The sequence below is a fragment of the Oncorhynchus keta genome, chromosome 1, assembly GCF_023373465.1.
Source record: "Oncorhynchus keta strain PuntledgeMale-10-30-2019 chromosome 1, Oket_V2, whole genome shotgun sequence".
Lineage (NCBI taxonomy): Eukaryota > Metazoa > Chordata > Actinopteri > Salmoniformes > Salmonidae > Oncorhynchus > Oncorhynchus keta.
Genome location: NC_068421.1, coordinates 46,487,843 through 46,512,790, shown reverse-complemented (window position 1 = coordinate 46,512,790; position 24,948 = coordinate 46,487,843). Strand labels below are relative to the sequence as shown.

At 44.8% G+C, this 24,948-nt stretch overlaps 1 protein-coding gene across 1 annotated transcript in view; it reads right to left on the bottom strand.

Annotated features, from left to right (window-relative positions):
• Positions 1 to 4,198: 4,198 nt before the first annotated feature.
• The window catches only part of LOC118386570 (serine/threonine-protein kinase SIK2-like), a 56,627-nt gene continuing 35,877 nt past the window's right edge, over positions 4,199 to 24,948 (bottom strand). Inside the window, exons 7-15 of the mRNA XM_035774271.2 lie at positions 22,758 to 22,972; positions 19,744 to 19,896; positions 19,231 to 19,398; positions 14,285 to 14,516; positions 12,980 to 13,279; positions 12,145 to 12,290; positions 6,298 to 6,408; positions 5,956 to 6,050; positions 4,199 to 5,862 (exon numbers count right to left, since the gene is read on the bottom strand). Of these exons, the coding sequence (XP_035630164.1) occupies positions 5,286 to 5,862; positions 5,956 to 6,050; positions 6,298 to 6,408; positions 12,145 to 12,290; positions 12,980 to 13,279; positions 14,285 to 14,516; positions 19,231 to 19,398; positions 19,744 to 19,896; positions 22,758 to 22,972 (1,997 nt within the window). The 3' untranslated portion in view covers positions 4,199 to 5,285. The remainder of the gene's footprint in view (positions 5,863 to 5,955; positions 6,051 to 6,297; positions 6,409 to 12,144; positions 12,291 to 12,979; positions 13,280 to 14,284; positions 14,517 to 19,230; positions 19,399 to 19,743; positions 19,897 to 22,757; positions 22,973 to 24,948) is intronic.

The following is a 24,948-nucleotide window of genomic DNA, read 5'->3' as shown; positions in this document are numbered from 1 at the left end:
AGTTACCAGATCAACCCAACTGAACACTTATGGGAGATCCTGGAACGGTACCCGAGACCGCATTTTCCACCAATCTCAACATGGAAAATGTTTGTTGCATCCCTCCAATAGAGTTCCAAACACTTGTAGAATCTATGCCAATGTGCATTGAAGCTGTGCTGGCCCAACGCCCTATCAAGACACTATGTTTGTGTTACCTGAAGCTGTAACTTGTCTGAATGGGATTACAGGCCTGATTTGATTAACTGTATTCCTGCTCAAGTTCTAAGGACAAGGACTAAGCTTTGACTGGGACATTAGCTCAATCTGTACTGGGAATAAGGAGGCAGCTAGGTTGAAGACCAAGTGATCTCATCATCCACTTATGGGGAGGTCCTCAGTCATAGTTCGGCAGACTCACTAATGCACTGGTATGAATAGGATACAGTAGAGTTGAGTGCACTAATGGGAGGACATGGCATCTCTTGGTTCACTCATTTCAGCTCCCGGGGAGCATAATTTTCTGATCCATACCCAGATAACTTATAGCAAGGGCATCTGCTGAGAAATGGGAGCAATGCTTGAACTAATCAAATAACCTCCAAAGCAATGACGCTTGGGCCGTGTTTGTGTTAACAATCCAGTTAGCAACCTAGACAGACACCAATGGGAATGGGAACTAGTTCAGTTATGAGTAGAACTCCTGTAGGGGATCCTGATTGAATTCCAGACAAGAGAACCAAGAGGGATATAGGCTATAGTCATGTAGAGGCCTTTAGGAAAAGTGGAACATTTCACTGTCTGAGATGCTCTATCTATTCATACCCATTCCTGGGCCATATTCATAGTGTCTGAGTAGGAGTGCTGATCCAGGATCAGTTTGGCCTTTAAGATCATGTGAATATTATATGGACGGGGGACATGATCCTAGATCAGCAGCTTTATGAATACAGGTCCCGATTTCCACCACATCTAGATGACAAATGTGCTGTGCTTGTGAGGGCAGACATTTCAATCCATAAAGTTTAGACCATTAACTCTGGTCCAACTATGCCATTGATTACTCACATAACTAGGACTGAGTCAATGGTGTGAATAAGAACCCTGAACATATTTATCAACACAGTAATGATGCCACATACCCATCTATTTGAGAGTTTTTACAAAACACATGCCACATTACCAATCAATTTGGATGTTGAACAGGTAATAAAGTGCTGATAACTGATAATGGATGGCCTTTGTGAGACCTTGGATTTAGTTCCTGAAATTAATTCAGGCTCATATACTGTGACAACTGTTTATGATTAAAGGGCTACGTGTCATACTGGTACAATTGAGGATCCGTTGATGTCCCTATTTGGGCTGTTATAATGGAATCTCAAATAGTGAGCTATGTTTTGGAGAATGACAGTGCCTATAATTCAACCATGGACGTAAATGTATTCATCATTGGATTCAACCCAAGAGTACGTAGTCAGATTATTTGGGGGAAAAAAGTAGATCAAGATACTCACACAAATCGTTGGATAAAACCTTTTTAATCTCAACAGCAAGTTAGCTTATGTGTGGTCAACATCAATGAAGGTAAATATAAAATTGGATTTTCTAAACAGGTGTGTCAGCAGGAGGTGCAATTATGATACTGAAACACATCCACTACTAATCTTCATTATTTTCTGTATATTTTCAACTATTACTTAAATATTGCTATAATACTTTTTTTAAATGGCATATACTGATTGACCAAAAAAAGCACTGTCAAGAAGCTAAAACCAAGAAGCTCCTAACTCCACATGGTGGGGTTGTACAGGGAAACTTCTGAGGGGACTTTGGTTTTGTACCTTTGTAAAACCTGGGACTACTTATTTCCGGAAAGGATACCCCAAAATAAAAACAGAACGGAATTAAAACCAGAAAAGCTCAAATATTCTTATCTTAATTGAAAACAAAGTTAAAAAAAGGCACACTGAACACTATTCACGCTCAACACAATATTTTTTTCATCTTGAGAGCACTAAAGAGTCTCTAAACCCCTAATTTGTACAAAGCACAATGAACAACCAATAGTGTTATTCTCGCTGGTCTTTCTTTGTAAGAACCAAATGTTTCGTGTCCACTTATTGAGATAAGACAGCGAATGGGTCCCTCACTTTTGTTTTAGTCTCCCGGGGAAGCAGACTAGGCTAAACACCATTCTGACTACCACCGTCACCACATCTCTCACTCTAGCTACAATTTCCTTTATCGCCTCGTAAAAGTGCTCCAGTAATTCAACTTCCACAGACAATCCTGCAGTCTATGGCTACGTCCAAAATGGCACCCTATTACCTATATAGTGCACTACTTTGACCAGAGCCAATAGGGCTCAGTTCAAAAGCATTGTACTATGGAGGGAATAGGGTGCCATTTGAGATGCAGATTTTGTCTCTGACCTCGAACACTTCGGTTTTTCATCCCATTGAATGAAAAGTAGAGTTATGTCTTCGTCAGAAATCTGTATGCTTCAAGTAGATTCAAAAGTTGTGTTCATTCGAAGCTTGTTGTAAGAGAGCCATGGTGAAACTTGTCAAAATGAATCCAGTGTCGGGTTACTAACGTCTTTTTCCCCCTTATTTTTTACAGCAACCTTCAGGTTAGAGAAACATTACTTCAGAAACCCAGTAAACCCACTGTTAGACCCACATCGGTTGCAAACAACAGGAGGTATAAGGTCACAATTTGGAGATAAAACTCACCTAACAACAATAGCGCAGCAAACTGGATATGATTGGACTCGACTTACAGTGGCTTGCAAAAGTATTCACCCTCCTTGGCATTTTTCCTATTTTGTTGCCTTTACAACCTGGAATTAAAAGTAGATTTTTTTTTGGGGTTGTAATCATTTGATTTACACAACATGCTTACCACTTTGAAGATGCAAAATATTTTTTGGTGAAATAAGCAAGAGACACAAAACTTGGGCGTGCATGACTATTCACCCCCCCCAAAGTCAATACTTTGTAAAGTCACAGTTTGCAGCTACAAGTCTCTTGCGGTATGTCTCTATAAGCTTGGCACATCTAGCCACTGGGAGTTTTGTCCATTCTTCAAGGCAAAACTGCTCCAGCTCCTTCAAGTTGGATGGGTTCCGTGGGTGTACAGAAATACTTTACCACAGATTCTCAATGGATTGAGGTCTGGGTTTTGACTAGACCATTCCAAGACATTTAAATATTTCCCCTTAAACCACTCAAGTGTTGCTTTAGCAGTATGCTTAGGGTCATTGTCCTGCTGGAAGGTGAACCTCCGTCCCAGTCTCATATCTCTGGAAGACTGAAACAAAAACAGGTTTCCCCTCAATAATTTCCCTGTATTTAGCACCATCCATCATTCCTTCAATTCAGACCACTTTCCTAGTCCCCGTCGATGAAAAACATCCCCCCAGCATGATGCTGCCACCACCATGCTTCACTGTGGGGATGGTGTTCTCGGGGTGACGAGAGGTGTTGGGTTTGCGCCAGACATAGCATTTTCCTTGATGGCCAAAAAGCTCAATTTTAGTCTCCTCTGACCAGAGTACCTTCATCCATATGTTTGGGGAGTCTTCCACATGCCTAATGGCAAACACCAAATGTGTTTGCTTATTATTTTCTTTAAGCAATGGCTTTTTTTCTGGCCACTCTTTCATAAAGCCCAGCTCTGGAGTGTATGGCTTAAAGTGGTTCTATGGACAGATATTCCAATCTCTGCTGTGGAGCTTCGCAGCTCCTTCAGGGTTATCTTTGGTCTCTTTGTTGCCTCTCTGATTAATGCCCTCCTTGCCTGGTCTGAGTTTTGGTGGGCGGCCCTCTCTTGGCAGGTTTGTTGTGGTGCCATATTCTTTAAATTTTTTTTAAAATAACAGATTTAGTGGTGCTCCGTGGGATGTTAAGTTTCAGATTTAAAAAATTATAACCTAACCCTAATCGGTACTTCTCCACAACTTTGTCCCTGACCTGTTTGGAGAGCTCCTTGGTCTTCATGGTGCTGCTTGCTTGGTGATGCCCCTTGCTTAGTGGTGTTGCAGACTCTGGGGCCTTTCAGAACAGGTGTATATATACTGAGATCATGTGACAATTAATTAGTTAAATAAAGTCCACCTGTGTGCAATCTATGTGACTTCTGAAGGTAATTGGTTGCACCAGATCTTATTTAGGAGCTTCATAGCAACGGGGGTGAATACATATGCACACACCACTTCAGATTTGACATTTTATTTTTTGAAACTAGTAATTTTTTTCACTTCACCAATTTGGACTATTTTGTGTATATCCATTACATGAAAACCAAATAAAAATCAATTTAAATTACAGGTTGTAATGCAACAAAATAGGAAAAACGCCAAGGGGGATGAATACTTTTGCAAGGCACTGTATTCCTTTTAGCTCCTAGTGAAGCAAAGGGCCTCAAACTGATTTGTGTAGTTTGTTGGAAATATCTAGCCAATTTATACAATTCATTTTGTTATCTGCTGCGATGGTATTAGTGGGGGGATTATCTCATCACGGTCTACGCAGTGATGAGCGGTCACTGTGGATATGTTGGCTGTGAGTCATCATACTGGAATTCTCCCCAAAAACACCACACATTAAAGTACGACTTTCTGGTTAGGAAAAAGCCTGTTGATTTCAATATTGCTACAATAAAATATTGACTAACACTGCACTTATCAAGTGCGCATTAATTCATTACTTTGTCTTGTTCGTTTATTATTTTTACTACTTCAAAACACTCAATGTGTTTTTGAGTTCTTGGCCTACTTCAATACAAAATAGCATCTTTGTCGTTTGGCTTGTGCTTTCGGTAAGCCAAATTCCGTTGTGCACGTCTTCCAAAAACAACCAAACTGTGCTAAGTTTTCTTGCATCGTCCAGCACTTGTTCTCGACGGGGCCGCTACGGCTGCAGTCAGCTTTGAGGCAGTTGTGTTCCTGTGGAGCGATATCACTTCACATGTGACACCCCCATCATGGCAACATCCATCCACACATACCCAGCCAGCCATCCATGCTGGCACACCCCCATCACCCAGGCAGCCTCCAGGCCTGGGTCCTTGCATAGGGCTGATGGGAACAGAGAAGTGGGAAGGGAGATCGGGAGGATTTTGGTAGAAAGGTTCTGAGGTTGGTTCACCACAACAAAAAAAAATAGTATTCATTGATACAAAAAAAAAAACACTTCCCCTGTACCTTGACCCCCAACTCCACTCCATGACATCTACGACATGATGCTGTGTAGATTTTCAACTGTCGGTAATACTGCTTTCTCCCCACAGTTCTACCGGCTTCAGTTCACCAGTAGGAAGCCATGCTGCGAGTCTACAGTCTCCATCATCTCGCTGTCCAGAAAGGAGTCCTGGAGCTCGGTGGGTAACGCCAGCCCCTCATACCCGGCAACAGGGGCCTCTCCTGGGCCAGGCCGGTGCGGCTGCCCAGGGTCCAGGTGGAACTCATATTGCTCTGGATAAAGTGCCTCTTGCGGAGTGTGGAATTGGCCCTGCTGGTCACACAGCTGGTAGCTGTATCCCAGGGCCTCGGGGTGCTGGTTCTGCAGCTGGCCAGCCAGGGCAGGGGGCATTAAAACTGGGCTGAGGTGAGAGTGAGGGTGGGGGTAGTGCTGGGCCAGGTAGTGGTCGTAGACCAGGTTGGCACTGGGCTCAATGAAGGGACTGAGGGCCTGGGTGTAGGGAGGGGAGGCCTGGGAGCTGCCCTGCTGCTGGTGGGCCCCAGCCATGGCCCCCTGCTGCTGTGGATTGTGTATTGCCCCTGGGTCCCCTGGATAGGAACCTTCCACTATCTGCATCTGGTTGAAGTAGGCTTGGAGGTGGGTCTGCTTCTGGAGGTACATCCTCTTCTGGTGCAACCTGAAGATATAGTGATATAGATTACAGCGACAACTAGGAAAATAAGATGGCGGAGGGATCTGTTTGATAAGTATGAATAGTCAAATAATGTACCTATGCTCCTGCAGCTGTTGCTCTAGACTCCGAGGATTCTCCTTACAGAAGAGCTGGCAGCTAGCAGGACTCACATTAGCCATAACACTAGCTTTCTGTAAGGGACAGAGTGGGAAATAAGAGGGATTCAATCATTTTATCTGTGGTTGCAGAGGGTGACCAGTCTCAAATGTGCCATCCATAAACATTGACAAATATAAAATTACAATGAAATGTATATAAAATCATACAGTAATGCATACAAACTAACAAATGATTAGCCATGTTCTATTGTAATTGATTACTCCCCTAATAAATATTTAGATAAATACAAGCTAGATCGCTTGAGTCGTGTTTTGGTACCTGTAGTCTGTGTGCGAGATATTGTGTCTCCAGGCTCTGTCTTCGGGACAGTAGAGGCTGGGCACCACCATGGTATAAAGCTAAGTTATCCTCGTGCTTAGATGCCTCACCCTGAAAACACACAATAGAGTTCAGAGGTTACACTCACAATCACACTGGGTTACAGACCGCCTACGCACACACAAACACAGAGCAGGGTTTCCGTTTGCCAGTAATTGCCAGCAAAATAAATACGTAAAGCAGTTAAATAAAATTGTCAGTGGCCAAATTGACCGGGAGACAAAACAATCCTTGTTAGTAATTGATGGAAATTTGACAGTCATACTAATTTTGTGGAAATAAATTTGGGCATGTGTATTGTTGTTAGTTGTCAGGTCTTATTTATCACACGAGCACAGCATACAGGGCCTATTTTCAGCTAAATATCACTTGTCAGACAGTGCTAGAGCTGCTGTAGCTCCTCAGCTTGTTACTGCTGGAGTGAAACGTGCTTTTAGTCCAGTCATTTCGCAACAATTCTAAATGCAATCGCATATTAAAAACAGTTTTGATCACCATAATTAGATTGTTTAATTTCTACCCGTTTTCCTCCCCAATTTTATGATTACGATCTTGTCTCAACGCTGCAACTCCCCAACGGGCTCAGAGAGGCAAAGGTAGAGTCATGCGTCCTCCGAAACTCGACCCGCCAAAAGGCGCTTTTAACATCCGCTCGCTTAACCCGGAAGCCAGCCCACCAATGTGTCGGAGGAAACACCGTTCAACTGACAACCATAGTCAGCCTGCAGGCGCCTGCCACAAGGAGTTGCTAGAGAGCGAGGAGCCAAGTAAAGCCCCCGGCCAAACTAAAGTGCCTTAAGACTGCTGAGCCACTCGGGAGGCCAAGAGCTACTATTTTTATTTCTCAAATGGTAATTGAAGCATGCCTTCCATTCGCCATTCAAGTGCATAGGCAACGGTAGGCAGGCTATCAGTGCATCACTTTGCAATGTGAACTGGAGGCAGTTTGCATTTTGAATGTTTTACATCATTGAGTCTTACCTTGCTTCAAAGTAGCATAGGCAAATTCTGACCATATATCTTTTTTTATAAAGACTGCCATTAAAACTTTAATTGTCCAAAAGCACAATCCTAGTCATATTAGTACCCCATCCTAGTTGATGCAACTTTAGATTCCCCTTCTTTCTAAGTTTAGAGATTTATCATTAGCACGTCTTACATCCAAATGGCGAGAGACTCATGCAAATATTCAAAAATATGCACATTTTCTCACGGTTTCCATCAAATTGACTTGTTGCAAATAAAACGCTTTACGTGATCCCTTTTGCGGTTCAATTCCCATGTATCAAATAAAAAAATAAGTTTCCATTGTATTTAACTTTCCTGATGGTTTTCTTACGCAAAAGTTTACATTATATAGTGAGAATGCCCACTCTGGTACTGGCACGTGCACTCTAGCTAACAGCGCTATCTGCACACTTTTATCCTACACGTACTTTACAAAGGTTGGATGTAAAAACCTGGTTATATAGTCACATATGGAACCGCTCACATCAGGTGCGCTGTTTAGAATGGTGTGATCCCACAAATTGCATTTTGACAAATGTTTAAAATGACGTTTTATTGGCTTCATTACAGCAGTTACATGTTACGTTAAGACTTACGATAATCTAAATATGATTACTGTCATTCTGAGCATCATGGGTGGTTGCCTTAATGGGTTATGCACCTTATGCATGCATATGGGTCCGATAAATCTCTGATGGCCGGTAAATTAAAATCTTCTCGGTAAGGAAACCCTGAAGCGGAGGCGCACACACACACACACAAAGCTCCACTGAGTAAAGTTATTGCCACTCTTGTATACAGGGCCAATGTATTGTTGCTGACTGTGTATAGTAATTGTGTAGTAAGCAACTATAGGGACCTTGTAGACAAGACATGCTGCCAATCAGCCCTTAGACCACCAGTGCTGTGTCTCAAATGGGACCCTATTCCCAATCCCTGTAGAGTGCACTATTTTTGCCCAGAGCGCTGGTCAACCAACCAACCAACCACACAGGACTTGTGTTTACACGCAGCAACCACTGTTCTAGGGCAAGGAAAATGGATGCACTGATTCGCAGATTGATCACACTCTCTCTGTCGGGGCCATTGAATTGACTCGTTGTTGCCTGTTTACAAGCAGCAGCCAACGGTGAATCAGTTCAGTCACTCTCCCTCTTTCTCATATTACCTCAACAACAATGGCTGCATTCACTATGTGCAGCACCAGGGGTTGACTGACTGTCAACAAGGGGACAATTGGCTACCTCTTCGTCCGGACGGAACATTATATAACCAGCCTCGTCTGTGATTCACCGGCTGGCTGGCTAACAGATCACTGGTGAGGTCAGGAGAGGTGCTGCTGGGTGGGGTCAAAACAAGACATGGTATCAAGTAATAATGTTTGTATCATGTTTTGCGCTGCTACCATGTTGTCATGTTGTGTTGCTACCATGCTATGTTCATGTCTTCGGTCTCTCTTCATGTAGTGTTATCACGACGAGAGACGTGTTGTCATATTTTTTATCAAATATAATTTGTCACATGCGCCGAATACAACAGGTATTCACCTTAAAAAGTGAAATGCTTACTTACAAGCCCTAACCAACAATGCTGTTAAAAAATAAATAATTAAAAACACAAAAAAAGTAACATAATTAAAGAGCAGCAGTGAAATAACAATAGCGGGCTATATACAGGGGTACCGGTACAGAGTCAATGTGTGGGGGCACCAGTTAGTTGAGGTAATTGCGGTAATATGTACATGTGTGTGTGTGTGTGTGTGTGTGGGGGGGGGGATAAATAGCCTGGGTAGCCATTTGATTAGATGTTCAGAAGTCTTATGGCTTGGGGGTAGAAGCTGTTTAGAAGCCTCTTGGACCTAGTCTTGGCACTCCGGTACGGCTTGCCATGCTGTAGCAGTCTGACTAGGATGGCTGGAGTCTTGACAATTCTTAGGGCTGTCCTCTGACACCGCTTGGTATAGAGGTCTTGGATGGCAGGAAGCTTGGCCCCAGTGACGTACTGGGCCGTAAGTACTACCCTCTGTAGTGCCTTGCAGTCGGAGGCCGAGCAGTTACCATACCAGGCAGTGATGCAACCAGTCAGGATACTCTCGATGGTGCAGCTGTAGAACCTTTTGAGGATCTGAGGACCCATGACAAATCTTTTCAGTCTGAGGGGGAAAAGGTGGCCGTGCCCTCTTCACAACGGTCTTGGTGTGTTTGGACTATTTTAGTTTGTTGGTGATGTGGACAAGGAACTTGAAGCTCTCAACCTGCTTCACTACAGCCTCGATTGGGAATGGGGGTGTGCTCGGTCCTCTTTTTCCTGTAGTCCACAATCATCTACTTTGACTTGATCACGTTGAGAGAGAGGTGGTGCCAGTGCAACATGGTAAGGTCTCTGACTTCCCTAAAGCTGTCTGTTGTGTAATCGGCAAACTTTATAATGGTGTTGGAGTCGTGCCTGGCCGTGCAGTCATGAGTGAACAGGGAGTACAGGAGAGGACTGAGCACGCACCCCTGAGGGGCTCCTGTGTTGAGGATCAGCGTGGCGGATGTGTTGTTACCTACCCTGACCACCTGGGGGTGGCACGTCAGGAAGTCCAGGATCCATTTGCAGAGGGAAGTGTTGAGTCCCAGGGTCCTTAGCTTAGTGATGAGCTTTGAGGGCACTATGGTGTTGAACGCTGAGCTGTAGTCAATGAATAGCATTCTCACATAGGTGTTATTTTTGTCCAGGTGGGAAAGGGCCGTGTGGAGTGCAATAGAGATTGCATCATCTGTGGATCTGTTAGGGCGGTATGCAAATTGAGTGGGTCTAGGATTTTATGGATAATGGTGTTGATATGAGTCATGACCAGCCTTTCGAAGCACTTCATGACTACAGACGTGAGTGCTACGGGTCGGTAGTCATTTAGGCAGGTGTTCTTGGGCACAGGGACTATGGTGGTCTGCTTGAAACATGTTGGTATTACAGACTCAGATAGGGAGAGGTTGAAAATGTCAGTGAAGACACTTGCCAGTTGGTCAGCGCATGCTCAGAGTACACATCCTGATAATCCATCCAGCCTTGTGAATGTTGACCTGTTTTAAAGGTCTTACATCGGCTGCAGAGAGCGTGATCACACAGTTGTCCAGAACAGCTGATGCCCTCATGCATGTTTCAGTGTTACTGGCCTTGAAGCGAGTATAGAAGTAATTTAGCTCGTCTGGTAGGCTCGTGTCACTGGGCAGCTCTCGGCTGTGCTTCCCTTTGTAGTCTAATAGTTGGCAAGCCCTGCCACATCCGACGAGCATTGGAGCCGGTGTAGTACGATTGGATCTTAGTCCTGTATTGATGGTTATAGCCGGAGGGCATTTCTTATAAACTTCCGGGTTAGAGTCCTGCTCCTTGAAAGCGGCAGCTCTACCCTTTAGCTCAGTGCGGATGTTGCATGTAATCCATGGCTTCAGGTTGGGTATGTACTGTGGGGACATCATCATCAATGCACTTGATGAAGCCAGGAACTGATGTGGTGTACTCCTCAATGCCATCAGAAGAATTCCAGAACATATTCCAGTCTGTGCAAGTAAAATAGTCCTGTAGCTTAGCATCTGCTTTATCTGACCACTTTTTTTTATTGACCGAGTCACTGGTGCTTCCTGCTTTCATTTTTGAAAGGAATCAGGAGGATAGAATTATGGTCAGATTTGCCAAACGGAGGGCGAGCTTTGTACACGTCTCTCGGTGTGGAGTAAAGGTGGTTTATAGTTTCTTAGCCCCTTTAGGTTGCACATTTAACATGCTGGTGGAAATTTGGTAAAATGGATATAAGTTTCCCTGCATTAAAGTTCCCGGGCCACTAGGTGTGCCACCTCTGGATGAGCATTTTCCTGTTTGCTTATGGCGGTATACAGCTCATTGAGTGTGGTCTTAGTGCCAGCATCGGTCTGTGGTGGTATGTGGACAGCTATGAAATATACAGATAGTGTGGTCTACTGCTTATGAGATACTCTACCTTGAGAGTTTCTTAGATATCGTGAACCAGCTGTTTAAAAATATACATAGACCGCCACCCCATGTCTTACCAGAGACAAGTCTGTTATATCCTGCCGATACAGTGTAAAACCCGCTAGCTGTATGTTGTTCATGTCGTCGTTCAACCACGACTCAGTGAAACATAAGCTATTACAGTTTTTAATGTCCCGTTGATAGTTTGCTCGTATGTCATCGATTTTATTTTCCAACGACTGCATGTTTGCCAATAAACGGATGGCAGCGGGGTTTCCTCGCTCGCCTACAAATTCTCAGAAGGAAGCCCGACCTCCGCCCCCCTTTTCTCAGTCTTCTCTTCGCGCAAATGACAGAGATTTGGGCCTGTTCGCAGGAAAGCAGTATATATCTTTCACGTCGGACTCATTAAAGGAAAAAGCTTCTACCAGTTTGTTGTGAGCAATCGCTGTTCTGATATCTATAAGTTATTTTCAGCCATAAGAAACAGTAGCAGCAACATTATTTTAAAAATAAGTTAAAAAAATAAGAAACTAACCAAATAACAGTTGGTTAGGAGCATGTACAACATCAGCCATTCTAATCCCAGCCCCTGTCCCCGCAAGAGGCCTTTTGGTAGGCAGTCATTGTAAATTAGAATTTGTTCTTAAATTACTTGCCTAATTAAATAAAGGTTAAATAAAATACATTTAAAAAAAATCAAGACAACGAGCGGAATCCCCATTTTGTAGCTTTTTGTCATTGTTGCTAACTATCTCGCTGTCTGTCTGTTCCATCCTCTCCTGACACTTTGGAGACAGTACTGACCTGCAGCGTGGGGTCCAGCAGGTTCTGCAGGTTTGCATGGAGCCCCTCCTCCCCGGAGCCCATCTGCTCGTACATCTGTTTGTTCAGCTCCAGGATGCCTTTGGTCCGTGCCAGGTTCTGGAGATGCTGCCGGAACGCAACCAGACCTGACAACAGAGTTAGGAGTCAGGGGATTTTAGCATCCAAACTAATCGTTATAACCCGGTTCCCTTGTATTTATCCGACTGAAATTACATAGCTATCACTTCTAGCCTACTTCCTCTACCACCTGCAGGGAGAGAGTATGTACGTGTGTGTATTGGTGGTGTGCATCTCTGGCTCCTAAAAGGCTGGGTGACTGTTCCTGACGGCGTGAACCATGGGACCTGACTCATCCTAATGATAAGGCTATATAAAGATTTGAGACGCTCCTCCACGTCTCCCCCTGCAGCGGGAAAGGCAGAACCCAGCCGCTGATTCACTGACGTTTCAAACAGCCATTAGAAAGAACTGGGGCTCTGGTGACTAAGCTCCTGCTGGGTGTGTGTGTGTGTTCAGACTGAAGAGGCAGCTGGGGGGGGACAACACATCTACTAATACATTTTAAGGTCTCTATTAATTGAGTTACTTTACACGGTGCTTCTGCAACGGGATGAAAAATTCAACAGAGCTATGTAGGCCAAACCTTCAAAGCACAGTCTGATTCACAAAATGAATCATCAAAGAGAGAGAAGAAAATAAGAGATCGAGAGAATTTTCAGCTTGAAAATGTGCAGGGGTGAGAATGAAGCTGGAAAGAAGGAGAGAAAGATACACGAAGAACGAGATGGGTAAAGAGACAACCAGTGGATCTCACCTTGTGTGAGGGAGGTGTCGGAGGCGCGGCGGCCCTCCCTGAAGCTGATGGGAGAACGGTTGTGGGCCTCCCTCTTCTGGGAGCTCAGGGCCTGCATGGTGGGGTTGGGGGGCCGCTGGCTCATGAAGGGGCCCTGGGTCACGTGGGACCCCGAGCTGTGGGTGTTGGCCAGGACCACCTCGCTGAGAGAGGGGGCGTCCTCCAGCAGACCCAGGTCACTGTGCAAGGAGCCCATGTCGTAGCCCATGTCAGAGTCCACACTGCCCAGGGACGGGTTGTGGCCCATTGTGAACAGTTTATCTGTTGGTTCACAGAAGAACAGGAAAGCAAGGGTTCATTGACAGTACTACTGATGGATTGGATATTGCTCTAATTGGGTCACAGGTTTTTCAGGGTAGGGTTGGCACAATTATCATATAAACGTGTAACCGTTAACTATGAACAACTAACCGTTGTTTTCATACATTCATGTTATGATAAGGGAATCAACTTTACATTTAAGTAGATATAGTTTACCCAATAGGAGTTTTTAAGTAGGTAGGAAGTAGGTAAAGTTAAACAATCATTTTACGAGCAGAACGGCATGGTCGGGAGGAGACACTTCATTTCCAAAAGTTCAAAGCAATAGTTAGAGACAAGGGTGTCACTAAAGCCGTGTTGTATTCATTAGGTAATTTTAAAAGATGCATTCAGATGCATTACATTACGAGCTCAACATTTTCAACAAAATGATAATTATGAATATAACCGCGGCCATTTGCATGACAACTAATCGTTACCCAAAACTCCATAGTTGTCACAGCCCGTTTTCCGGGTAAGGTTGCCGGTCAGGAAAGATTCCAGAGGAGTATACTACAAAGCAAGATCAATGACTTAGCCAGTTAACTTTCCAGAATATTCTGAAATATTTTTTTTTAAAGAAGATAAGCATGAAATGGGCATGGTCTAATTGCCTCAACAACCATAATACACTAAGTTTAGCTTTCTTAAATGAACCAGAAAATGTATTGTAATTTCTGGTTGTTTATCAAAGCTAACGCATTGATCCTGCTTTGTAGTGTGTACCCCTCTGGCCTTCGCTAATAAAAAATTAAACCAGCCATCCACTCATCCATCCACCTATCAATAAATGTGGTGCCTTTAAAATAACAATTTCCACTGGAAGCGCACATTTTCACTATTCACAAACGCAATACTTGCTGGCTTAGCAGAACAACCCATCGTATGAACACAGCCCTATGTCCCCTATCTAGCCAATGGCGTATAAGATTCTCTAATGTCCCAGAACCTTGGTTCAGATCTTACCTTGGTTGATGACGGGGCCCAGCTCATTAGTAACCTCGGACAGGGTGTGTCGGCGCTGGCCGAAGCGGGCCGTCTGGAAGGCGGAGAAGAAGTGGGCGGGGTCGTCCTCGGCGTCGGGCTCCTCCGTCTCTATGCCCTCGTCGATGGACGTCTCCATCATGTTACTGGGTGACGACACGCTGGACTTGCGCAGCACTGTGGGGGGCAGGGGGTCCAGCATACAGCCGTTCACCTAAAGGCGAAGACAGGGAGAGGCATGGGGAGTTACTTGCTAGAGCAATTAATTTAGCTTAATTCATTTGACTAAATGTGTTTATGAAATGTATTTCAAAGACAGTGCACAGTAATCATCATTTCCCTTTCCACATTGATGCTCAAGTGTCAGCAAAAGAGCAACTTTTCATCCATACTCGCTAGAGTTGGGGATCGAACTGGGTTTCTAACCCAGACTCTCATGGCATTATCTCTAGGGAGCTAACACGAGTTCCCAGCAAGGTTACTCATCATGCGAGAGGGTCTCTCCTTAACGCCTCTGTTACGCTTCACTGTGACGTGAATGGGACCTCCGTCACACACGCTTTAAGTCATTACACGCACGGCCTAAGAGGGTGAAACCATTCATCAGGGCATGGCACCACTCTCGGTTACATGACCAGGCAGCTTCCCCCTAATGTACACATCCAGAGGGTGCTCTTTACTTGTTATTGGAGTGGACAGCTCTGGAGCTACAGAAACACAATCTACTGCAAGGATTGGGGAATGGATGGGTAAACAAAATGTGTCTGCCATTTCTATCCCGCCCTCCCTTTCCCCCCGTTGCTCAGACACTGTGAGAGGGGGAGAGGGGTGGGAGTCTGGAATGCATGCACAGGAAGTGTGCTTTGGCCGAAAGCACAGCGAGAGACTCTCCCACAGACACAGGCACACTGAGACACAATCACACTCGCTCATCAAACACACACACACAATGTCTCTTGCTCACACAGAGTCTCTCTCTCGCACTCACACACACACGCTCTGTCTGTCTCTCTCACACACACCCCTCGCTGACACGGATCAACTGAATGAGTTGCCGGGGAAACCAGAACCCTGGGCTCCTCCAGTCAGAACTGCTTTGTACAATTCCTGATCCCAGTTTCCTGAAGCGTGCTGGGCCAGGAATGCTGCCTGTTACTCAACACACTGGGGAGGGAGAGGGGCTGGCTGCTCAAACCCAGGCCACACCAGGCTATTACGGCACACTATACCCTATTTAGTACACTAGTTTGACCAAAAGTAGAGCACGAAATAGGTAACAGAGTGCCATTTGGGATTCATTCCTAGTACCTACAGTGCCTAGAGCAAGCAGGGGCTCATCAGGAGTGAGGGAGGGCAGAGGGAACAGCCTCAACAGACAGCATCCTGGACATGTGTCCTGCTGGTGCTCCTGCTACTGAGATTATTCTAGTTCCTTGTTCCTGCCATGTTCACTCACCAAGATAACACTTGAGCGGTGCTTTGATTTAATCTCTAGCAAGTCATTTTTTTACGAGGGTTAATATAAAAATAAAAAGGCCAATTTTTTTGTTGTAAAAGTGATAAATAACGAAGTGGTTCAAATAAAACTAGTATAGGGTCTGTGTTTAAGGCAGTTTTTCAAAACCCAGCAGCAAGCAGGGGAATGGTAGGTTGTTCAACGCAAAGTGCTGACGTCAGGAATGAAGTCGAATGCTAAAGCCTGGCCAGGCTGGAAGGTCACAGTCTGGCACAGATAAAGACAAACTTAGCAGAGAGGGAGTAGGGAGAGAGAGTCTGGGTCCAGACCTGCAGGGGCAAGAATACAGCGGATGTCACATGGGCCAATGCTAAGTGTGCATGTGGTCATAGTGTGTGTGTGTGTGTGTGTGTGTGTGTGTGTGTGTGTGTGTGAGAAAGAGGTCTCTAACTGTGCCTGAGCTGTAGAGAATTGGGCAGCTGTCAAGTCAGATGTGTGGCCCCAGCGAGTGAGACAGACAGAGGGGACGGACAGGGCTGAATGGAGTGGCTTACGTAAGCTGGCGAGGGACAGCTGTGCCTTGCCTGCTGTGCGGTTACTGTTAGAACCAGCCAGCCCAGTGCCTCAGCCTTAAAGGCTCTGGGGAGCTGCTCACAGGGTAGAACACATCCCTCCTTTCCCCCTCTGACAACCAGGCTGTGGAACGGTGCACAGATTGTGTCCCAAATAGCACCCTGCTCCTTATATAGTGCACAGGGAATCTATGAGCCCTAATCAAAAGTAGTGCACTATAAAAGGGAATAGAGTGCCATTTGGGACGCAGCAGAGGAAAAGGGGGCCATCCAAGTAGCACTAGCAGCAGGTGCCGGTCAGGAGGGGTCAGAATAGGACAGGATAGGCCAGGGGATTTGAACGAGGTTAACACCCAGACATGTTCCCAGCTTATGTACTCTACCGTGGATCCCCGTTCTCAGTGAAATGTGAGTCAGAGCTCTTTCATAACAAAACTGTGACGTAAACACCACCATCCATCACTCAGAGCCTCAAAGGCAGTGCACTATAATGGCACCATATTCCCTGGTCAAAAGCAGTGCACTACTAAATAGTGAGTAGGATGCCATTTAGGATGCAACCTCAGTTGGAACTAGCTAGAAACTCCCACACAAGGTATAAAAGGGGGTAAGAGGGGACTGGGGCTGGACTATGTCACTCCTCCGCTGATTTTGTGTTGTTGTTCTATTGAGTGCCAAACTGGCAACGCTCCCTTCTCTCACTGCCTGGCTATGGGGAGTTGGGGACAGTCTTGAACAAAGAGCTCCCTGGGGAGGGAGGGAGAAAGGATGAGTGGGCTAAACCAAACAAAACAGACAAGAGTCCCCTCTTGGATAACTCAACAGCAGTGGCCAGTCGGGGTTGGGGTGGCCTTGGGGGAGGATCAGTCCTGTTGCAATCAGTGCTCCATGGGGTTGTGTTCAGTTAAGAGAAAATGTTCTGAAATCTTTTCAAACAGAGGTACTCCCTGAGTTTGTCCAATGTGAAAAAAAAAAAAAAAAAAAAAAAAAAAAAAAAAAAAAAATCGATGTTCGTGTTGCAATTTGTTTTGATTAGATGTGCACAACCCAGATCTGTTCCCACATGACACTGACCGTGTGTATTTCTGTGCAAACATAATGTTTATAATTTGTATATCAGAATTGAAGCATGAGTCAAAAATGCCAATCCATTTGATGACACTCCTTTATGGTTTTCTTCGAACTTCCCAAATGTACACTGTACATACACTGCTCAAAAAAAATAAAAGGGAACACTTAAACAACACAAAGTAACTCCAAGTCAATCACACTTCTGTGAAATCAAACTGTCCACTTAGGAAGCAACACTGACAATAAATGTCCCATGCTGTTGTGCAAATGGAATAGACAACAGGTGGAAATGATAGGCAATTAGCAAGACACTCCCAATAAAGGAGTGGTTCTGCAGGTGGTGACCACAGACCACTTCTCAGTTCCTATGCTTCCTGGCTGATGTTTTGGTCACTTTTGAATGCTGGCGGTGCTTTCACTCTAGTGGTAGCATGAGACGGAGTCTACAACCCACACAAGTGGCTCAGGTAGTGCAGCTCATCCAGGATGGCACATCAATGCGAGCTGTGGCAAGAAGGTTTGCTGTGTCTGTCAGCGTAGTGTGCAGAGCATGGAGGCGCTACCAGGAGACAGGCCAGTACATCAGGAGACGTGGAGGAGGCCGTAGGAGGGCAACAATCCAGCAGCAGGACCGCTACCGCCGCCTTTGTGCAAGGAAGAACAGGAGGAGCACTGCCAGAGCCCTGCAAAATGACCTCCAGCAGGCCACAAAGGGTGGTATGAGGGCCCAACATCCACAGGTGGGGGTTGTGCTTGCAGCCCAGAGAACACCAAGATTGGCAAATTCTCCACTGGCACCCTGTGCTCTTCACAGATGAAAGTAGGTTCACACTGAGCACATGTGACAGACGTGACAGAGTTTGGAGACGCCGTGGAGAACGTTCTGCTGCCTGCAACATCCTCCAGCATGACCGGTTTGGCGATGGGTCAGTCATGGTGTGGGGTGGCATTTCTTTGGGGGGGCCGCACAGCCCTCCATGTGCTCGCAAGAGGTAGCCTGACTGCCATTAGGTACCGAGATGAGATCCTCAGACCCCTTGTGAGACCATATGCTGGTGCGGTTGGCCCTGGGAATACAAGTTAGTGTGGTAGCCTTCTGTTGCCTAGCCCGGCAAGACAATGCTGGACTTCATGTGGCTGGAGTGTGTCAGCAGTTCCTGCAAGAGGAAGGCATTGATGCTATGGACTGGCCCGCCCGTTCCCCAGACCTGAATCCAATTGAGCACATCTGGGTCATCTTGTCTCACTCCATCCACCAACGCCACATTGCACCACAGACTGTCCAGGAGTTGGCGGATGCTTTAGTCCAGGTCTGGGAGGAGATCCCTCAGGAGACCATCCACCACCTCATCAGGAGCATGCCCAGGCGTTGTAGGGAGGTCATACAGGCACGTGGAGGCCACACACACTACTGAGCCTCATTTTGACTTGTTTTAAGGACATTATATCAAAGTTGGATCAGCCTGTAGCGTGGTTTTCCACTTTAATTTTAAGTGTGACTCCAAATCCAGACCTCCGTGGGTTGATAAATTCGATTTCCATTGATAATTGTGTGATTTTGTTGTCAGTACATTAAATAAGAATATTTCATTCATTCAGATCTAGGATGTGTTATTTTAGTGTTCCCTTTATTTTTTTGAGCAGTGTAGTTTAACATATCAAATACTTAATATAACAAAATGCTTAATTCCACTAACTCAACAGTGTTATCCAGATGGAAAACTGGATAACACTCCACATAGTGGGTGTCTACAGGCCGGGGTGCTTCGGTTCAGAATAGCTTGTAACCTTAGATGACATGGGGCGACTTGTTTGGAGTTGTGACTTACTTTAGGAGTGGCCACATCCTCGACCATGAAGCTGTGCTCGGGCAGAAGCGGCGACTGTGGGAAGTTAAAGGCATCAGAGGCTTGGGACAGCGCTGGGGAGCGTAGTAGACCCCGCACCCCATGGGGCAGGAGACCCACCTGGGGGGAGCAACCGCTTGGCTCGCTCGGCTGTAGGGGAGATGGAGGGGTACAGAGAGCACGAGAGAGGAAGATAAGGAGACGAGAGAAAGAGATGAGGAAAAAAAGTTGGATAGAAAGAGAATCAAAGAGAGGGTGAAAGGTGACAAAGAGAGCAAAAAATAAAAGAAAGAAAGTTGAATGGATAAGAGTGAGAAAAAAAGGAAAAAAAAGACAGGGCAGTGAAAGGAAGATAAAATATGTTTTATGAACAGCCAGGTGTGTTAATGTAAATGTCCTTGATCATTACAACCACAGACAGCCATACTAATGCACCACACAGACAGACCTGTCTTGTGGCGCCAAAGAAACGGCAACGAAGACAGAGAGGGTTACCTTGACAACAGTCTGCTCGGCGATGGTGCTGGGCCGGCGCTGGCGTACGTCAAGCCGCTGCTCCACAGGGAAACTGCAGCGGTGGGCATTGAGACGCTCCACCAGCAGGTAGTAGATAGCAGCAAAGTGGTTGTAACTCTTGTTCTGGAGCGACTGGACACAGGAATGTTAAAGCTGCAATATGTAACTTTTTGGGTAACCCTACCAAATTCACATAGAAATAGAAAGCAAATCTAAGAAGCGGTAGATCTGTTATTTGTGCACCATTTAAATGCTTCCCGTTCTTAAGTTTCATTTTTGAGTCTTTTACTTTCTTTCGTGTTTTGTACACCAGCTTCAAAACAGCTGAAAATATAATATTTGTGTAATGGAAAATATATTGATTTATTTCACAGCGGTATAGATCAGTGGTTCCCAAACAGGGGTACTAGGACCCCTGGGGGTACTTGTCCTATCCACAGGGGGTTACTTGAGAAGAATCATAGGACACATATAAAGCACCCACTAGGGCTGTTGCGGTGACCATATTACCGCCACATCGGGCGGTCACGAGTCATGAAGGCAGTAAAATTCCACGTAACCGTTTAGTCACGGTAATTAAGCTTCTCCAAAGTATGATGCTGCTGATGGTCATTAGTAGCCTACCAAACTTGCTAAGTGCCTGGTACTCAGCACTCTATTGTCCCTCTAAATCACTCTGACATCAATGCAAATGTGACCGAAAATCTAATCAAACACTTTATGAGAACCCATGAGCTCATGTTGCGCAACATTTCTAAAGGCTATGCAATTGTGCGATAAAACAAAGTGATGGCCTCTATTAAAAAGAGGTGGATCCTATCAGCTTTCTATAGGCTAGGCCTACTATAAGCAAATATTAAGCACGTTGCTTATCTTGAAAAACAGGAGTGTAGCCTACCTGGCTGGCATGAAGATGAACCACGGGAAAAGCGTCCTCCATTCGATATTTAAGTGCGGAGTGGACATGTATTTTTCTGCCCGTTTCGAGACAGGTGCATGATGATGGTCTATTCGAAATAATGGTCCAGTCGAAATTCAAAAAGAATTTCACACAAATTATTTAGTATATGTAATGCCAAGAAGAGTCTGATAATAATAGCTTATTACTTGTGAATGATATATTATCACTACCAGCTTAAGGTAAGAAACCATTAGTGGTCAAATAACTTCTTAAAATTAAGCATATTAAATCTGCTTTACAAGGGGTGTAGAGCCTAACTGGCATACATAAGTAGCGCGTGGGTTTCAAGTTTGGGGAAGAAAATGTTCACCATAAAAAAACACACCTTTATAATAAAAGCATTACGTGCATAATATCATGTGGTCCCTTTTGATAATGGTGTTTTCCTGCTATAGTCTACGATTTTCTACGCGTATAATGTGAAAATTGCATCCCATAACTGTCCTAGACTATGTTTGGAATATTTATATCTCGCACAGGTCAACTTTTGTACTATGAGGGATAGTAGATTGACAGAGGCTAGTGCTTTTGCTGTTTTTTAGGCCTACTCATCTTGTTGGCTGACGGAAAGTAAATGCGGACAGTTCTTCCAATATCTTCAATATGCACCTCGGAATTGGATAAGGACGAGCGCAGTTGCGTCCGCAATGTGTGAGAAAGACCAGATCAGGAGTGAAAGGTGCATTTTTTAAAGCGTGCATTATGGCCCCACAAAGGGGATGCCGCTGGGAAATTCGAAGCATTATCAAGTGCTTGTCAAATTGTGAATGAGAGACTGATGAAGTGTGTACAGCCTACGCAAAAAACAAAGCAAGTCTCATGTCTTTCAAGCAACTTTTTCAAATCATTAGTCAGATAATGCAGCCTTACAATCTATTAAAATATCTAAAAACATAGCCCAACTCAGAATATGCTATTCTGTTCCCATGAAAATGTCTAAATTTTCATTATAATCACATTTCTTGAGACCTGTCCAAAATAAATAATGGATTTATTGCAAAGGTTTAGGCTATATTACATGGATTTAGACTTTTTAAAATGCAGATGTTACAAAGGTCTGCACCAGTGGTTTGTAGGCTATGTGCAGAAGCCAATAGATGATAAATGTGTTTGTTAATTAATGGTCAATTACCGTGACAGTTATTTGCTTGACAATCACTGGCTGATGAAATTTCATGACCACCACACCCACCAAATTATTAGAATTGTATTATTAGCTAACTTTAGCCACCGCTAGCTAACAACCAACGGAAGTGATAGGGGCAATCATTCAAATAAAATTTAAAAAACGAAAATATGAATAGTTCTTGGTCCAGAGTGATGCCTAGATTATCTATGAGGGAATGTGTCACCCAAAGCGACTTACATTTATGTGTACACACATTTTTTAGGTATAGGTGGCCCTGGGAATCGAACTATCCTGGCTTTGCAAAAGCCATGTTATACCAACTGAGCTACAGAGGACCACACCTGTGCTAACATCAACACTCATAATAGGGTGTCATTAGAGATACAGTATATTCACACTTGCACAACACATTGCTTCATTCTCTTTAGTATGCTAGTTAATGCTAGTGTACAAATGTACACTGGCATATTTATTTATTTTATTTTACCTTTATTTAACTAGGAACTAGGCAAGATCAGTTAAGAACAAATTCTTATTTTCAATGACGGCCTAGGAACAGTGGGTTAACTGCCTGTTCAGGGGCAGAACAACAGATTTGTACCTTGTCAGCTCAGGGGTTTGAACTTGCAACCTTCCGGTTACTAGTCCAACACTAGGCTACCCTGCCGCCCCATATAGTATGCAAGTACACAAAATTGTGTTGTTTTGCGACGAGGTGGGGGGCCGTCCAACCAAATCTTGCTTAGGGCCATCAAAAAGGTTAGAGCTGCTAGCGTAGATATTGTCTGCGTCCCAAATGGCACCCCCATTCCCTTTACAGTGTACTACTTTTGACCAGGGCCCTTTGGTCAAAAGTAGGGAACTATATAAGGAACAAAGCACCCTCTCTCGGCCATCTCTCACCTCGATGGTCTTGTGTTGGTCGATGCCCAGGCTGTGCATGAGTCGCAGAACCTGCTCACTGTACTCGCCCACGCTCAGGTCCCCCTCCTGTTGGTACAGCATGGGCCTCTGCACCGGCACATCCAGTGCCATCCACTTGTGCTCCTTGATCTGAGCCACTGACAGACGCTTGGACGGGTCCAGCACCAACATCCGCCGGATCAGGTGCTCGCAGTCTGAGAAGGGGAGGGGAAAATGAATAAAGATGGAGACAGAGAGAGGGGAACAAAATCAATGTACAATCCCTGGTACTCAGATCAATAACAGTTCTTACAATATCACTTGAGACATCATCTGATGACAGAGAGGAGTGTGTTCTCCTGTCACGTCTGACTTTCGACAATTGCCCCGACACAGACCATACACAACAACACGCAGCTCGGGACAGTGGTACTGTGTGTACGGAGTGTACCATGTACCGAGAGTACAGAAGGAAGAATACCCCCATTTGAGTGAAGAGAGCGCTCCGGCTAAAATGTTGGGGGAACAAAGCAGTTCTATTAAAGCAGGGCCGGCCACAGGGAAGGAGTGCCTCCACTACTCATGCTAAGAAAAACAGATGAGCTCAGGCAGGAATGCACAGCAGGCTTTCTCCCTCTTTTCTCTAACCCCCTCTCTCCTGTTCTCTTTCTATCCCCATCTCCCTCTCCCATTCCCCCTCTCTCGGAGGAGGAGGATGGAGAGACCTCTTATCCTTCAGTTAGCGGCTAAATGAGCTTGACGTCACCAACCTCTGGGCCTTAATAGAATTACTGCCCACTGGGCTGAGGTTCTGTTTTGTGCGCGTTTGTTTGTATCTGTGTGTGTGCGCACATCGGTCTGCCTGCATGCATGCGTCTCTGCTCTTCGGCACGAGCAACGTACTCATCTTGCCTTCTGCGGTCTTATTTACAGTGCCTAAAGTATTCAGACCCCTCGACTTCTTCCACACTTTCTTACAGCCTTAATCTAAAATGGATTAAATTGTTCCCCCCCTTAATCTACACACAATATCACATTATGAAAAAGCATAAAAAGGTTTATAGGCATTTTTGTACATTTATAAAATAAAATGCATGTATTAAAAAAACACACACACACACACACACACACACACACACACACACCACACCACACCACACCACACACCACACACACACACACACACACACACACACACACACACACACACACACACACACACACACACACACTTAAGTTGGAGTCATTAAAACTTGTTTTTCAACCACTCCACAAATTTCTTGTTAACTAACTATAGTTTTGGCAAGTTTTTCCAACACTTGTTTACAGAGATTATTTCACTTAATTCACTGTATCACAATTCCAGTGGGTCAGAAGTTTACATACACTAAGTTGAATGTGCCTTTAAACAGCTTGGAAGATCCCAGAAAATGATGGCATGGCTTTAGAAGCTTCGGGTGGCTAATTGACATAATTTGAGTCAATTGGAGGTGTACCTGTTGGATGCATTTCAGGCATACCTTAAACTCAGTTGTTCTTTGCTTGACATGAGAGAATCAGACAAGACCTCAGAAAAAAATGGTATACCTCCACAAGTCTGGTTCATCCATGGGAGCAATTTCCAAACGCACCACGTTCATCTGTACAAACAATAATATGTAAGTATAAACACCATGGGACCACGCAGCCATTATATCGCTCAGGAAGAAGACGTTTCTGTCTCCTAGAGATTAACGTACTTATGTGCAAAAAGTGCAAATCAATCCCAGAACAGCAGCAAAGGACCTTAAAGATGCTGGAGGAAACCGGTACAAGTATCTATGTCCACAGTAAAACAAGTCTTATATCAACATATCCTGAAAGGAAGCTCAACAAGGAAGAAGCCACTGCTCCAAAACCGCCATAAAAAAGCCAGGTTGCAAACTACGGTTTGCAAACTGCACGTGGAGAAATGTCCTCTGGTCTGATGAAAAAAAAATAGAACTGTTTGGCCATAATGACCATCTTTATGTTTGGAGGAAAAGGGGGAGGCTTGCAAGCTGAAGAACATCATCCCAACCGTGAAGCACGGAGGAGAAAGCATCATGTTGTGGGGGTACTTTGCTGCAGGAGGGACTGGTGCACGTCACAAAATACATGGCTTCATGGGGCAGGACAATTATGTGGATATATTGAAACAAAATCTCAAGAC